Source organism: Rhipicephalus sanguineus, chromosome 1, assembly GCF_013339695.2.
Source record: "Rhipicephalus sanguineus isolate Rsan-2018 chromosome 1, BIME_Rsan_1.4, whole genome shotgun sequence".
NCBI classification, from domain to species: domain Eukaryota; kingdom Metazoa; phylum Arthropoda; class Arachnida; order Ixodida; family Ixodidae; genus Rhipicephalus; species Rhipicephalus sanguineus.
Genome location: NC_051176.1, coordinates 186,601,328 through 186,618,780, shown reverse-complemented (window position 1 = coordinate 186,618,780; position 17,453 = coordinate 186,601,328). Strand labels below are relative to the sequence as shown.

Genomic DNA, 17,453 nt, shown 5'->3' with positions numbered 1-17,453 from the left:
ACGCTGAGAAGATGTGCACTAAAGCTAACGGAAGTCTAGGCTTGTTGCATTGGCATGTGCATCATTCTCCACCTACAATTCAGCAACAGGCCTACCAAACGTCTGTCTGCCCACAACTGGTATATCCTGCATCGATCAGGTCTCCTCATCAAAAGTACCTAATAGATAAACTTGAATCCATCCAAAATCACGCTTCCCGCTTTATAACTTGTAAGTACAATTGTCAATCCAGCATTACCAAAATTAAATGTGATATTTCCCTTACTAACTTGGATTCTTGCCGCTCTGTTGCCCTTCTATGCCTTTTTGATAAATGCTACTATAATTCGTGGTCTACTAGTCTCTCGCTTGAACTTCCTTCAAGCACATCTAGTCGACTTCATAATCATCTCAGTTTCAGGCGCATTTTTGGCCGCACACAGTCATTCAATAATTCTGCATTGCCGTGCACCATCGCATTATGAAATAACCTACCAGATGATATTGTTTTGTTAAAAAATCCTGCCAAATTTTGTGAGCAATTACAAGTTCATGTATTATCTTGGCTCTATATAATGACGTTTCTCCTCTTTTTGTCTCATACTGCATTTGCTTACAGATTTCTTTTCCTTTCTAATGTACAAATTTCTTTGTTTTGCCTTTTATATAGCTTTTTTATGCCCTATTTATGGTCATTTTACTGTAAACCCGCCCTCTCCCCTACACAATGCTCCTCTGGGACCTGTAGGGTAAAATGAATGAATGAATGAATAAAGATAAAATGTAGTAACTGTAAACAAGTTGCAGTAATTCAGGGTGACACGTTATTTCCATACGACTTGAAAAGCGAAGCTTTCTATGGTGCCTGTAAAGAAATGAGACCGACGCCATGACTGCCCCGTCTTCTTCCCCTTTAATGGAGCACCCTAATCCCCCGATGATGATACGTATGCCCCAGATGCGGCGGTCGTTTTCTTCTATTTTTGAACACATTCCCGCCGCCGCCAAATGAACACACTGAATCCAAAGACGAGTATTGTCCCTCAGCACTTCGAAACTTCGTCAACTGGCTTGCATCGAGTTCAGTAGTTAGATGTTCAATCGGTCACTAACGTTGCTGCATTTGGTAGAACATTTGCTGCGATGCGTCTGCTGGCGATGTACAGCATTCACTTCCCCTTTCGTTCTTAAAGCCTCCTGGGCTACCAAAGGAACTGCGCATTCTGGCCTCGTGAATCTTCTATAGACCGTTATAGCGAAGTTTCATCAGGCAGGCAGGTACACAGCAGGTGGTTTCAAGGGCCAACCCTGCGTGATCAGGATTCAGAATATTAATCACCTATAGGGTCTTGAGTATCGAAGCCGCCTTCGTTATGGTAGTTTCCACCTGCGCTTCATGTTCCTGCTGCTTCGAAGGCTGGGCTACAGGACGGGTGTCGGGACAGAAATTCGTCGCCCTGGCCTCGCACGTCTCGAAGTTCTCATTGGTGAGAAAATCTTGTGATGGGCGGAGATACCGTTGACTGGTCGGGGTGCAGGGCTCTCGATATGTTCCTCTCTATGTGCACGTCCAAGACCTTGGAAACCTTAGGTCGTCGTCGTAAAGGGCGAGTCAGTACGGAGCCGAAGTAGACGTGAGGGCTCCCGTCTCGCGAGCCTCCAGACGACGCCTGGAGTCACGTGGCTGGGCTGTCAAGATGTACGTTGCTGACCTCCATGAACTGTCTTCCCTTGCGAACATCGGGCCGTCATCGTGAAGGGCGAGTCAGTACAGAGCCGAATTAGACGTGAGGGCTCCCGTCTCGCGAGCCTCTAGACGATGCCTGGAGTCACGTGGCTGGGTTCCATGGACTGTCTTGCCTTGCGAACATCGGGCCATCGTCGTGAAGGGCGAGCCAGTACAGAGCCGAAGTAGACGTGAGGGCTCCCGTCTCGCGAGCCTCCAGACAACGCCTGGACTGCCCCGTCTTCTTCCCCTTTAATGGAGCACCCTAATCCCCCGATGATGATACGTATGCCCCAGATGCGGCGGTCGTTTTCTTCTATTTTCATATTTGCCCCCCGGGAGGATGTTGCAAAATAGTGCGGAACGGAGCAACTTGGAGCGTGCCAGACTATATCGAAGACGAGAAAACCGAGGCGGCATCGAGAGCGCGTGCCCGTGGCCAGTGCAGCAGTTCGCCTTTAGTATTGTCATTAAACGGACATCTCTCTTTCACGTCTGGGGAACCAGTCATTTCGTAACATTTGGTGCTGCGAAACCCAGGACTGCCCCTCGAGAGACGCCTTCACGTCATGGCCATGGCGAACTCGGACCAGCTGCGCAAGAAGCGTGGTGCGCTCAGGACTGCTGTCACGCGGGCCCTAACACAGTTAACGGACCTGCTACAGCAAACGGATCCCAACGTCTCGGAAGTTAGCGTGCAACTCGACTACCTCAAGGACAGGGAATCAGCATTATCAAGACTGGACGACGCAATCCTTGCAGTAACAGAGGAAGACGATCTTGACCGCGAAGTCGAAACGGCACAGGATTATAGCGACAAGATCAGCTACGCCTTAGCGTGCGCCAAGTACTGGCTGCAAGAACGTCATCAGGCTACAAGGACGCATGCTCAAGCTTCTGGATCCGGATCGAGCAACTTAGAGCTTCCGAATTCCGTCGATGCTCCGGACCAGGTGAGAGAGCAGCGTCAGAAATCAGTTCTACTACCTAGACTACAGATACCTACATTCGACGGCAACCTGCATGAATGGCAAACCTTTTGGGACCATTACGACGCCACGATCCACCAGAATAACGAATTGCCTCGCATCGAGAAGTTCAAGTATTTGCTCACGTACTTGACCGGCAGCGCGAAGCGGTCCATTGAAGGCATCCGGTTAGCCGAGCAGAATTACGACCTCGCAATCAAACGCTTGCGGGTCGCTTCGGACGGCGAGATCTTCTCATTAATGAGCACGTGGACCAACTCTTGGCGTTGATTCCCGTGAAGAGCTCGTCAGACGTTGCCAAGCTTCGTACACTCCACGACAGTGTGCAGTTCCGAGTGAGCGCATTAGAAGGCCTCGGAGTATCACCGGATCAGTACATCGTGGTGTTGAATCGCGTCATGATGCGCTGCTTGCCAGACGACCTGGCTATTATGTATCGACAAAAGACAAAAGAAGATAACCGCGCATCTAGTCGTACTGAGACTCCCGAAGACCGAATACGTCGAGCGAAGGACCTTCTAACCTTCCTTCGCATCCAAGTAGAAGTGCGGGAGGAAGGTCGCTTACAGCTTCGTCGCCGTCCACATGAAAGCGAGAAGATGAGCATGGCGACAGAGAGCACCAGTGGCGCGGAACACATTCCATCGGCTGCAGCTCGTACAAGTTCTGCCGTGTCGGTCAACCAAGTGTGCCCACTTTGCAACAGCAGCGGGCATAGCATAATTTCCTGCAATGCCACTCTGTCAGCGGACGACAAGCGAGTGAGGCTACGGAATAATAACTGCTGTTTCCGCTGCGGTACACGCAACCACATCGCAAGGCTCTGCAAAAAGTCCTACAGCCTTATCTGTGGTACCTGCCGTCGCCGCCACCTGACTATTCTGTGCGAGCTGTCGAAACCAGTCGACGGCCTACCGCCTACTACTGAATCCGTTGCGTTGGAAAGACCCTCTCTGCCAAGTCTTCGAACCGTGACAACCGCCCAAAGCACTCACATCGGATCCACGGCTGTACTGTTGCAGACAGGTCGCATTTGGGCAGAGTGCGGTAACCGACGACTTCTCGTTCGAGTGCTTTTAGACAGCGGTAGCCAGCGTAGTTACATTCGCGAAGACGCGGACAGAAAACTTCAGTGTTCCGTCGTTGGAAGGGAAGAGCTTTCCCTCATCACCTTTGGAAACTCCAAATCTCAGAGGCGACTACGCGCCGAGCGTGTCTCCGTGCGACTGCGTAGCCAATTTGACGATGCTGCAGTGGAATTGGAAGCGTTAACGATTCCAGAGATATGCTCCGTAACGAGTCCACCGCTGGAGAACAATATCTTGCAGGCACTCATCGCCAAGGAATATAAGGTGGCTGACGCATGCCAAGCGGATACGTGGAAAGAAGACGACATAACCTTTCTCATAGGATGTGACGCCTATTGGAGAGTGACAACCGGAAAAATTGATCGCATCAACGAGAGGCTAACAGCGATCGACACTATCTTTGGATGGATGGTGCAAGGCCCTATTAAGTCCGACCTCCGCTTCCCATCAAGTGCACTGTTCGTCTCGAGCAGCGATTCTGCAGCGGACCTCGATGTACCTTCGATGTGGTGTCTTGACGCCATCGGGATAGATGGAGCACATTCCCAAACCTTAGAGGGCAACCGCCACCTGTTTGGATCGGAGCTAGGCGTTTCCAAGCGAAACAAGAATCATCCAGTTGACAACGCCGTCACCAGTGGCTGGAAGGTGGAAGAGGGTGAGACGGCAGGCGAGCATGTCGACGCTCATCTTGGCCGCGCGCGTCGTCGTCATTGGTGGCAGAATGGGGGTGACGCCGCACTTGCGCAACTGGTCTCAGATCGGCTGCTTTTTGTGCGAGCACCACGACGAGGATCGCCTCTTCGAGATTTTACACGCCGAGTACATCGTCATCAAGCACGTCAAGGACGCCCTGAACGCCATAAGAGTCGGCCCCAAGGACGGAAGGGGGTGCGACAGCCGCAAATCAATGACCGCAGTGAACAGGCACTGCCGGAACCAAAGCGAGCGGCTCGCAGGAATGCGCGTGCTGTCTGCCGATTGCAAAAGCCCGCTCAAGAGCGTTTTGAGCGCACAGCACAGAAGGAACGCAAGGGGCGTAACAGTTCCTTCAATGGCGACGTCAACGAAATGGAGGACAAGGCACAAGTCAATGATCTGGGCTACGTGCCTCTCTTTGAGCTTCTGCCAATTAGCGGAGAGGACACGTCCGTGCTTTCGCTGGAGGAATCACATGAGGCTTCTAAGCTTCTCGTCTCAACACTCGGACTGGAAGGGACATGCATGGAACCTTTGCAACAATCACTTCCGAAAACTACGGAAAGTATCAGCCAACGAAAGCGAATGCCCTTAGAGGAACTGGAATTAGTGGAAAAAATGTTCGACTCAGTGAACCAATTGTTCCATATCTTACCCAAGCTAACAGAACCGGGGAACTGCCAAGTACTTCCCAACATGAACTGCGAGATTGGCATGGACACGAACGTCGTCCACGTTTACGAGAACAATGAGAATGCGGTTGCTGAGAAGGCCATGAACTCCTCATACGTCAGCCTGCCGCAGTTAATCAACGACCTCAACAACATAGGCCTCATGATCACGGACAGACCGCTTAAATCGTCCCGCTGCCACTGGCTCAGTTGGAAGAGCATTAGACCACGAAGACGTCTCGAGAGCAAGCTCGACGAGCTCCAGCAATTGATCTCGTCCCAATTCCTACTGGGAAGTCGACACATCTCGGTACCACAACGTGCTTCCGCCTCGGGGCTCGCGAATGCACTTCCATTGCAACGCAAGGCTCGTCATCGCCAGCGCCTATCAACTGAACTACGGAAAAGACACCAGCCCTATTTCTGTTGCGGCCACGTTATCACCGCTCAAGCTGCACCATGGACGCGTGCGATTCATATTGGCCCCCCCGGGAGGATGTTGCAAAATAGTGCGGAATGGAGCAACTTGGAGCGTGCCAGACTATATCGAAGACGAGAAAACCGAGGCGGCATCGAGAGCGCGTGCCCGTGGCCGGTGCAGCAGTTCGCCTTTAGTATTGTCATTAAACGGACGTCTCTCTTTCACGTCTGGGGAACCAGTCATTTCATAACAGTGCCTATCAGGTTTTCATGCCACATTCACTGGACATTTTGGTTCAAACAAGCAAACAAAACAAAACACTGTCGGCTGAACTTAGTTTGCCGAATGCAGTTTTAAAAGAAAAAGGTCAGTTTCTTCAATTGGCTGGTGTATGAGCAAATGAGTTACTGTAAGCGCATTATCTTTTTTTCTGACAACACAATTATTTAGACATTTCTGTAGCCCCTTCCATGTAAAAAATAAATTTTTTGTGAAATGCATCTTGCAAACAAACGTTGAATTCAAATATAAAAGTAAAGAACTGATTGTTATGTCGAGGTTTAACTGCGTAATAAAGTACTGGGCCCTTTCTGGATTGCGAAAGACTGCAAAAGTTGCTAGGCTGCGTGCTTTGCTACTTTTCCATTGGGTGCGACCTTTTTTCACATCTATACACTATTATAAATAATAGCACTGAGTAGAAGTTCCCAAATTCTATGACACTATAGTAGTGTCAACATGGTCTTGCCATTTGCCTTTCATTTTTGCACCCTTTTTCACTTAACGGCCATCTGCTGTTCATGGTCAGATTGTCCTGCTTGCAATTATAGACATGCAGTTGACTAACACTGCTAGCATGATTACATTATATCAGCATCCCTTTAGATTTTACAACTAGTACAACAGAGCCATTTAGTTTAATAAAGTTTTATGTAAAACATGCATGAAGACAGCACATTATAATTGTGATGTCCCTGCAACGGATTGAATATTAACTATGCCTGCTGTAATTCTAACATGGTTAAATTTTACTTTGGCACTAGCCTTGCATTTCACCCTGCAAGGAATAGGAATTGGGACTATAATTTCATGCTCAGTGGTTCAACACTTTACTCCGTCAGTCACTGTAGGAAGTTTACTGTACTATGTAAAGATATGAATAAGAAAAAAATTGCAACCATATTGAGGATAGCAAATGACAAGAATATAACATACCTATTCCCACACAAACAGCTTTAGTAGACCTGAACGTCCATTTAATCTGAACTGCACAGAAGTGAGAACAACAACATAAGAAATTTTGTGAATGCAGTCAATGAATAGTAGATAGAGGCTATAAGACCTCCGACTCCTTGCAACTAGTTTAAGAACTTCGTAGACCCCTAACATGTGCTAGGCAGTGCTACATTCAGTGGAAGTTACTCCGAGTGAAACAGATGCGGATAAAAAAAAGGAATGAGTACTGAGGAACATGTGTCTTATTACCTAGCTTGCTACATGTAATACACTCTGAATAGAGCTTAACTCTTTCCTTAATATGCCGGTATGGATCGGTCACTGGTGAATGAAATATTTGAAAGTGCAATTCGAAAAAGCCACCACACTCCTCGACTTGTAGCATCATGTCGGCGATTGTACACAAAGTATAGCAGCCTTTTCTGCGCAGTTCACAGTTTCACTGCATGGCAGGGAGCTTTAAAGAGCGCACGAGCTCGAAGGTTGAGGCGCATATGAGCAGCGCAATGGCACTGACATTCGAAACAGCAGGCACTCCAGAGTGAGCAGAAGAAAGCAGTTTGGCTTGATCCTGATGTTGCTTAGAAGCGCTCTCTTTGATTTTTCGAGCAGAGATGGCCCGAACATCCATGTCGCTTAGACATTAGTTCGAATGAGTTAGTTACTTAATTGTGTAATGACTGTTTATTTTCTGACATGCACCTTTGAATTGTACATTTAAGTCACATTTAGGTATATCAAATTATGCTGTAAATTAATTTCTTTTTCTTGGAAAAAAATGTTTAACTAGGACCAACCAGTGGCATAAATTCAGAAAAATCTCAAGGGACACACATCTTTTGTGTGTATCTTTATACCATGGTGGCCATTTTGTTTTTGGTAAATATAGGTTTTATTTTTAATTATATAAAAATTGAAGTCGTGCATTCAAATAAATTAAAAAGAATATGAGCATGGGCCTGAGCAGCCAATAGTTGGCAAAGTTAGTTTCTAAGTGCAACTCGTAGGTATAGGCTCTAGCATATTTCCAGCTGACATGTCATTTGGATAAAACCATCAAATGAAAACGCTAGCACCTTTTCTTGTGGTTCTTGCGGTACAGCTTTTATTTAGCCCCTCGAATCTTTCTTGTAAAGTGTGTTATGTTCACCAGTGATTTTTTAAATAATACAACTATATTTGAGCAAGCGCATGCATACTTCGTTGTCAACGGCTTCCACCCTATTATCTACATAAATGAATAGCAGTAAATGATCGGGGCTTCTTTATTTACCTTGCGCTTCAAAGCCCAGCATAATAGAGATTTGCGGCACGTCAGAAGTTACCCGTAGCATGTCAGAAAGCACGAGCTCTACAGTGCCTTTTGAAACGAAAAGCAGCTTTCACTATTGTACTTCGTTTCTACTCATTGGAAGGGCTTCAGATTTCAAGGTTTATTTTTAAAGAGTGCACTATAACAGCCGAGCATTCAAATAGGATGTTTGAATTGCAAGGGGTGTCTTCTCAAGCCTAAATACTAGGGGGGTCAGGACTCCCATGACCCCCCCCTCCCCCATGATTTACGCCACTGAGACCAACCAAGACTTGAATATTTCACAATGTCATGTAATTTTTCTTAACTCAAGGAGTAGCTGATCTATAGTTATAATTATATAAATAAAGATTGCCAAGTAACCGTAAAACGTGTATATTTGGAATTTTTGCTGGAAACATCACTTTTTGTTGACAATTTTCTGAAAATTGGTTTTTTGTGTGTATGCCATTTTTAACACACAAATTCTTTCTGCATTTTATTAAAATAAACAGTATTCGAAATCCTGTTGATTTATCTTCACTTTGATATATTGCATGACATCGTAAAGACCCCAGTAGCTGTTGCAAACAAATTCAAAACTCAAAACTCAGAAGTACAAAAAAAAGCCTATTTCCCCACTTTAAGGAAAGAGTTAACAAGCAGGTGAGTGATTGCAACTAAAAACACGCTAATATTGTGCCCCTGTTACTACATGATAAACGGCAAGTTTGGTGCACCATTTCTTCATGCAATTTTTTAATTAATTTTTTTAATGAAGGAAAGTGAAACTAAGCTTTAACTGTTCCATTAATTCTTTATATTAGACATCAAAATTTTGTAGATTTCAGAACACAGGAAAAGAAAAATCGGAGTTCAAGCGTTCTTGAAGTAGAGCTTGTTGCATGCGACGCCAATTCTAGATTTACTTTTATTAATATATACAAGTCACTACCCTTCACATTGTTTTGACGACATGGCAGAATGATGTGAACAATTTTGCCTCAAAGACAAGACTACTTGCATAAAAAACAAACATCGTGTTATTTTTGTAGTTTTGAAACAATGGGGCTTCTTATACACTACAGGATTTCATTTTGAGACTGCCATCGACGAGGTAATATGCGTTTCTTCATTTCTATGCTGGTACAACACTGCGCATTCATCAAATTTTGGCGTGCACTTACAATCTCGACAATGTAAAGATAGATTAGAAAGAGAGCCTCCTGTTAGCGATCTCTCATGTTCCAACAATCTCTGGTTAATGCATCGGCCCGTCTGTCCTACGTAGAAGCGGCCGCAGCTGATGATTGAACATGCCGTATGATTGAAGCATGGCATATCAAGAATAGTGGTAGCGCATGCGTGAGCCAACCGTCGATTAAATTGCATAAGGATGAAATTAAATGCCTTGACAATTATCTTCCACATAGACCCCCACGTGTGCCGGATTGATAGGTTCGCCTGTTGCATGGGCATGCGCAAATAAGTTTTTGTGCCTTCGTTCTTTTCCGCCGTTGTGCATCTCTTCAGTTGTTAGTCAGCGTTTGTGGTGTCCTGACTTCTTTCTTGTGTCCGTGTTTGCACGCTTTGTCTTTTTAGAATGAATACTTACGAACTAGCTCAGCTCTCTGTTATCTAATATGCATCATGCGCAAGAGAAACACCAGGATCTTTGAGTGTATGTCTCTTTATTCACTCACTATAGTCAATAATGATAATATATAAATTCACTACAGCAACATTTACTATACCAGACCCACCATAGTTACAGCTTCGCTGGCTTTTATCTTCACAGTAGTGGAAGGGCCTTGAATTTTTAAACGTACTTCATGTCTTTATCAGTTCCATTCGACAAGTGGAATGGACTAAACGTTTTTCAAGCAAAGCCTGGCTGCAGTATATTGTCTAGAAATTTCACAAATATGGCACTAAAAGCAAAGTATGCCTCTGTGGAGTGCTTGCTTTAAGTGTTTAGAATATGTCTATTCATTGTTGACACCCTGTTGCAGTGCAGATTAACAAATTCTATGCAGCAGCAGCGCAGCCAGTTGACAAACATCAAACTGAAATGCTGCACTGTGGACACATCACTGCGACTGACTGTGGCCATCCTAGTTAAATATATGAGTGTGAGTTGGGAATAAAGAAGTAAAGGCTCGTTCACACCTGCGACTAGTACCGGTCGTGCGACCAAGTTATCTAGTCGCAAATGGTTGCAAACTGCCGCTTTGGTCACAAGGCGACTGCTTTGGCTTAGTTGCTTGCTGCTCAATTTTTCAGTCGCGCGACTGCTAGATAGCTAGAATCGCAACTCATCGTTGACAGCAACATGAAAGACAGGGAGAAAAACGAGCAGACACTGTCACAAAACAGCTGCCTTGAAAGCACCAGAAAAAAAGTCATGCAGGTTTCATACACTGTAGTAATTGGTGTAAGCTTTGTTTACACTAATTGGGTGAGTTGGCAAGAGCAAGTGGAGGATTCGAACAGCAAAGAACAACAAATTTGAGCAATAGACAGGTCCCACAATGGTCATCACTCATAGCGGCAACTTGCAGAGTAAGAGTGGTAGGTGATATTATCAAGCGATCACGCTTGGTGACACTGTCACTTTTACAAGATTTTGTAAGAGTTGGAACAATAGGCATCAAAATAGACAGCTGAAACGTTCTGACAATGTGTGAAGGTAGTGAGCTTGGTACAGCGTTGGAAAGGATACAACAGCTACATACACTAAAACATTTGGCACCGACTGATGTGAAATCACATGAAAGTAATCCTATTCCCGACAGATAGCTTCTGCTTGGCAAAATAGTCAGCGTACACTACCCCACCAATGCACCAAATCATGAAGAGGTAGACAAAGAAAACTTCACTAAAAAAATAAGGCTAACATAAGGCTCATTGCAAAGCGATCTTTTAGCGATTTTACAGAGCATTACAATTTTTTCTTTCCCGCATAATGGTCGCACCCTGAACTTGGCGCACGACACCCATGATGATTTTCAGTTAGCCATGAGCAAAAGCATGGCCTTTGAGATCTGTATTTGCAACTGTAAGATGGTACCTACAATGCATGTAGTTGGCAAAAGTAAGGCCTTCAAGGTCTGCACCTGATGCCCAGAGCTGTTGCGTTGGCTTGGGCTCATCATCGCAGGTACTTCTATGCCATGCTTCCCGCGGTCTGATGGCGTTACCTTTGCCTTTCTTGCATTTGTGAGTCGTCATTGTAATGTGCCATGCCACGAACGAGAACCAGAAGGCTTCTGAGGAAGTCCATGTGCATTCCTTTTTTTTTTGTTCCGGCAGGAAAACGTTGCCGCTGCCATCTTGAGTTTTGGTGTCATTCCAGGAAAGCGCCACCACCTCCACTTTGCCGGTAATTTGGACTTGCTGAGGGGGGGCACTTGCTCAGAATTTTACCATAAGTGTTTTAATGGAAGGTTTTAAGAGTTACCAATGAATTTCAGATGAAGAACAGCCCACACAAAGGCTGAACATGAAAGAACACATTTAGACAACATTTCTTTCTTGTATTAGACTGTCATGTCAAACGGGTCACACAGCGCACGACGGCGACGTGATAAATTCGAGGTGGAAGGAAACCGCATCCACAGGTGCCGCCATGTTGACTTTTTTCAGGAGCTGCCATCTGCTCACTTTTACTTGCCCAACGCCTGTGTGCAGACGTTATGGGGACGCTGAGCAGACGACGAGGCACAGATGGAGACATACTCAGCAGCGCTGCCAAAGACCACGGCACGGGGAAGGCCCCGGTGTGGTGGCACCATCTAGCCATGTGGAGTTCTTTACGCGAGCCAGGGCTAACGTCAAAGGCACACGCACGGAAGGGCAACTAAGCTTGGACGCTAATTGACATCACTGAGGTCAGACAGGACATTCCACATCGCGAAGCGCTGTGAAAGGGGGCGGGGCACACATTTAATAGGTAGTACTTGAACCTTTGCACATGGATGCTTTTTCATTCTGCCTCCATGCAAAGACAACTGTTACAGCCAAAAATCGACAGGGTAACTTTCTGTTAAACAGCAGAATGACAGAACCACCATGGCAAATAAGAACAAAATTCAAGAGTTCCAATAGTGGGAAATTCTTATCTGGGTTTAGTTACCTGGTGGGGAGCAGCAGCTCAGCAGACGGTCATCACGTAAAGAGCCTGTCTCCGACAGTGGACCCTCGTCTTCTTCAGGAAGAATTCTCTCCCAGTCTGCACCCCACACTCGGTTCTGTTGCAAGATCAGAAAAGTTTTACAGCTGTAAGCTTTCTTTAGCAGCAAACAACTCAATGCGTGCAAAAACAATAAAGTGAAATCATCTGTTAGGTAAGAAAATATGTAGCCCCCTACATGGCTTTAACCTTGTGCAACGTAACTATTGTCACACTAGTTAATGGCACCGGCCACTGTCATGAAACACTATGCTTAACACATCTTTTCATGGAAATCATTCTCCTTCACCATTACATTAAAGGGACACTAAAGGCAAATAACAATTTATGTCAGAGTAAAAGCTCAATGTATGACGTCTAAAACAGCAATATCAACAGCAGCCGGATGCCCGAATGGTGCACGCCGCCAGTGCATGCCGCCGCGCAGTAAAGGCGGGCAACGTTGGGCACGGCAACAGTGACGTGCGAAATACCGCTTTCAGGTGGGTGATTTGAAGTGCGCTAAAGTGATGTGGACCACTAAAACGTGATTTTATTTCAAAATAAGCACTTCCTTGGCATAAAAGTAGCATTACGAGGTTTCTGGACAACCAACAATCAACATCGCCTTAATATTTGCCTTTAGTGTCCCTTTAAGCACATAAAGAACAGAGACCAATCTCACGGCTGCCCCTTCATTCTTTAATAAACGAAATCTGAATGATGATGGTATTTGTGCCAGATGTGGCCATAATTGTCTTCTCAATTCAACATATTCTTGTCTGCGATGGTGAAGGCACCAAGTTCAGCATGCTTCCTCGTACACCTTGTCTCAGCTGGCTGCCCATCAAGTTGCGCATGTCGCGCTTCAGGTAGTCAGCAGTGTTGCGGTGATTGAATGAATGATCATTACAGTCTCTCCAGATTATGGCTGGTGTTGATCTCTGTCATTCCCTTTTAACAGTTAGATACCCCCATTTTCCTATTTCACGAATCCCGAGTGCCAAACTCTGTCACTTACAAGCCTTGTGTGTTCATGCGCAGCGCAACCACTAAGAGTGGTGAACACATGCCCTGCTGAAAAAGAACTGAGTGCCTGATGCCCAAGGAGGTAGCAAGGTGCCGCAAACGACCCACCCACACAAAACAAGTCACTGGCATCCAGGAAAAGATGGAGTCGAAGGACTAGAGTAGCGGATGGCAATTGCATCAATTATTGCCAGCACTGTAATTGCGAATGGCATTTGTTGCTTTTCAATGCATTTCTTCAGCAAGAAGAACCATCAAACACTAAAAATGGTCTGTAATGCAATGTGGTCACATAAAGTGCCTCAAGACGTTGCTACCACTGTCCAGTAATACAGCAATATGCAAAAAGAGACATGCTAAGACTCTGTATTTTGTTAGAAAAAAAAGGCATTATATAAAGTGTGTTAGCGCAAGCTTGAGCTTTATTGGAGAGAGCTACTATAGCACTAAGAAAAAGATGACAGACAAAGTGACAGACAAGCGCCAACTTCCAACTGAGCATTATTGTGCCATACCACGGGAAGAAGTAATTGAACGAAACAAAAACATCTGTCAGTTCGTCCGTTGTCTTTTGCTTAGCACTACACCTCTTGCCTGACATATCACCTATGCAGTCATGACATATCAACTAGCCCAATTCACCACTCTTTTTAAGTTTAAAGGGGCCCTGCAACACTTTTCCAAGTAATCATCGAATGGCTTCAATAAAAAAGCTTATTTCCTCACGAATTGACTGCCGCAAAAGTTTTTAGACTCAATGTTAAGTACGAGCGGAGTTACAGGGATTTGTCGCACGCTTCAGGCATTTTCTCTCTCCTTTCGTACCAGCAAGCGCGCTGAATGCTATGCAGGGGGGAATGACAAGGGGGCAAGAAGATGCATCCTTTTGTCAGCACACGTCATGACCTTGAGCACTTTCTTTTTTTCTTCAAACGCGTGGCTTACTTTCAGTGTGAGCACGAGCGCCTGTGCGGGCACATGGCAGCATCTTGCAGCTGCCGCAGTAACTATGTAGCTCACGATGCTCAAATCAGCCAATGGCCGTGAACTTTGGGTTTATGGCGCAGTCATTTGTGTTTATGCCATCATTTGTCGAGAGAACAGGGAACGACTTCTAGCTGACTTTGAGAATTAACTGTAAATTCTAGGCCGTGTGCTGCGCTATAATATTTGGTTCGCATGTTCTCAGGGGTCTTGACTACAGATCGGCAGTGTTTTCTGACCATGGCAAAAAAGTGTTGCAGGGCCCCTTTAAGGGAAATGCACTGGCTCTTCATTTACTATTTTTTTTCAAATGCCTTTTTTGTGCACTATTGGATAAGATTTTTCAGACCATTAAGCCCTATTTCATGGTCAATTTTGGAACTCATAGTATTCTTGAAGTGGTGGTGGTTTCAGAGTTCTGTTAAGCAGACATGCCCAGACCACTGAACAACTTAAATTTTGCAAGTGCAAAGTGTGCCCTAAGGTATTAAAAGAAATAAATTAGTAGTAAATATTAAATGAAGAGAGTGTCAGTGATTGCAAACCATTTCTGTTCGTCTGCTGGAGCTAATTTGTAGTCACAAAAATAACATACCTTTAGTAAACTTTTTGTTTTAATTACATTAAGCCTTTGATAAATACAAAGTAGACAAAAAAGACTACCATGATGATTTTCTGATAGCAAAATGCCATTTACCAGCGTTTACTTATGGTACGGAATCTGTTCTCTTGTAAAAGTGCTGTGTAAACATTCACTTTCTGTCTGTCTCTTCACATTGTACCTTTTGCCAACTGAGACATCTCCATCACTCCTCCATTCGCACCTTTCAGCATTACTGGTACAAGTTCACTGTGTGTGCCAGCTACAACCATTACAAACTATCCTCACTTCTGCCAATGGTGACACTTCCATCACTCGATCAGCGTCTTTCAGCACCACTCGTACGAGTTCACTATGTATGACAGCTACAACCACTAGAAACTGCCCTCACTTGTGCCAACTCAGACACGTCTATCACTTTATGTATCTTTCAGCACCACTCGCACAAGTTCACAGTGTGTGCCAGCTATAACCATTAAAAACTGTCCTCACTTTTGCTAACTCAGGCACATACATTACTCCACCACCACTCACTTTGTACCACCTTTAAGCACAAGTAGTAGTAGCTCCAGCTATAGCCATTACTAACTATTTTGACTTTTGCCAGTTGAGACACATCCATCAATTCTCCATCACTTTATGTGCCTTTAATGGGGAAGACAACCTCTCAGAACACGGATTGAGATAATCCAAGTAATGGATACTGTCTGTTGTATTGGCTAAAACGAACCATGTTTTTTTGATTACACATGGATTTATTATTTTTATTTCTTTACTAAAGTCGCAAGAAATGACTTTTTGCACCCCAAGCAGCAAGATAGCAAAGATCATATGAGCTTTTACCGGTGTACGCGGTTAATGGTCTCTATATTAGTAATCAAATGCAGTACCCTTTTTTTTATTACAATCCTTTCTAACTTAAAACATCAGATAAGCCTTCGTTTGTAGTGAAGAGAACAGTGGAGCTGCCTTCGCTTGACGTGTATGATCAGATGCTCATGAGCGGCAGCATGAAAGTTGTTAGCTGAGGGACTAGCGGTACCTGCCAACAAGTAGGAAATGTACCAGGAATGCCTGGCTCGCAAAGCGATAAAGGGTGTTCATGTGACAACGATCATTCAGAAAAATGATTCTACCTGCTTTTTATATTCAAAAACAGTTGAGAATGTCAAATTGACGGTGGTTAACCACAGTTGCACTCACTCCTGTGAAAGCAAAACACTGTGTGTAATGAACAGTTCGCATGAAGGGCTATAGGCATTGCTATCACTTCTCAGCATTGCTGGAGAAGGGACCCTAACTTTTTTAGAGGCTTCTCAGATCGAAAAGTTCTGCCTACAAAATTGCCACTAGCTACAATAGCTCGCCCTCAGTAGGCTTAACCACTACCCAGGGCGAGCTTTCTGTCGAGCCATAAAAAACTAGGTCCGGAAAAATCGTTTCTCAGATCCTTCACTCACACCTGGTAAGAGTTCACCATATATGTCAGCTGCAGCCATTATTTAATACCCTCAATTTATTCAAGTGAGACACATACATCAGTCCTGCATCAATCCGTTTGTACCTTTCAGCGCCACTGGTACGAGTTCACTGCATGTTCCAGCTGTAGCCATTACCAACTATCCATACTTTTGCCAACTGAGAAACGTCCATCACTTCCATCGTACCTCACAGCACCACTGGTGTTGTTGACTGTGTTTCAGCTACAGCCATCACTTTTGCAAACTGACACATGTCCATCACTCCATTTGTACCTTTCAACACCACTAGTACGAGTTCATTGAGCATTTTAACTATAGCCATTACAAACTACCCTCAATTTTGCCAAATGAAACAATTACTGACTTGTGAAACATCAGGTCTTGTATTTGACAGGCTAAGCATCAGGGGCGTAGCCAGAAATTTTTTCGGGGGGGGGGGTTCCACCATACATTATGTATGTTCGTGCGTGCGTTTGTATGTGTGCGTGTATATATAACCTAGCAAAATTGAAAATATTTCGGGGAGGGGGGGGTTTGAACCCCCCCCCCCCCTTGGCTATGCCCCTGCTAAGCATCTATTCTGAGTAAAACCACAAAGGTCCAGTTCCTAACAAGGGTCCTAACACATAGTCAGAAGGCACTAAAGATAGCGGGAAATGAATGTCCATCAGGCTTTTAGGTTCATCAAATAGTAAATTAGCACAGGTCAGGGACTCACATGCAGACAACGTCTTGCAATATCTTCACTTGGGAAATGTGTCAGTGTTTTCTTATCCGAAAGCAGCACACAGAACCGCTGCTGCCAACAGCGTCCCTGGTGACGGGCACGCTTCAGCGCTGGTGCTCTCGGCTCTGGGCCTGCCTCCAACTCTGTGGCCATAAGAATGAACACTTTCATTAGCACACAGCCACAATAAACAAGAATATGCAAGCCTTGTCACAGCCAGCCACAAAGCGATTTCTGAATTAAAAAAATATATATATATTACATTCCTTTGTGCAGAAAGTGTAAGGTAACAACAAAAAGGTAACAGAAAATTTTTTAGCAGATTGATATGACAAGTTTTTTTAGATGCAGAACACTGCT

General features: G+C 44.9%; 1 protein-coding gene across 2 annotated transcripts in view; it reads right to left on the bottom strand.

Moving 5' to 3' along the window:
• LOC119403765 (ras GTPase-activating protein raskol) overlaps positions 1-17,236 on the bottom strand; it is a gene marked incomplete at its 5' end in the record, with an annotated part of 185,247 nt that extends 168,011 nt beyond the window's left edge. Inside the window, 3 exon segments of one of the 2 annotated variants that reach the window (XM_037670599.2) lie at positions 6,789-6,839; positions 12,236-12,350; positions 17,085-17,236. In XM_037670599.2, the coding sequence (XP_037526527.1) occupies positions 6,789-6,839; positions 12,236-12,350; positions 17,085-17,236 (318 nt within the window). 2 annotated transcript variants of the gene reach the window in all.
• Positions 17,237-17,453: the final 217 nt, after the last annotated feature.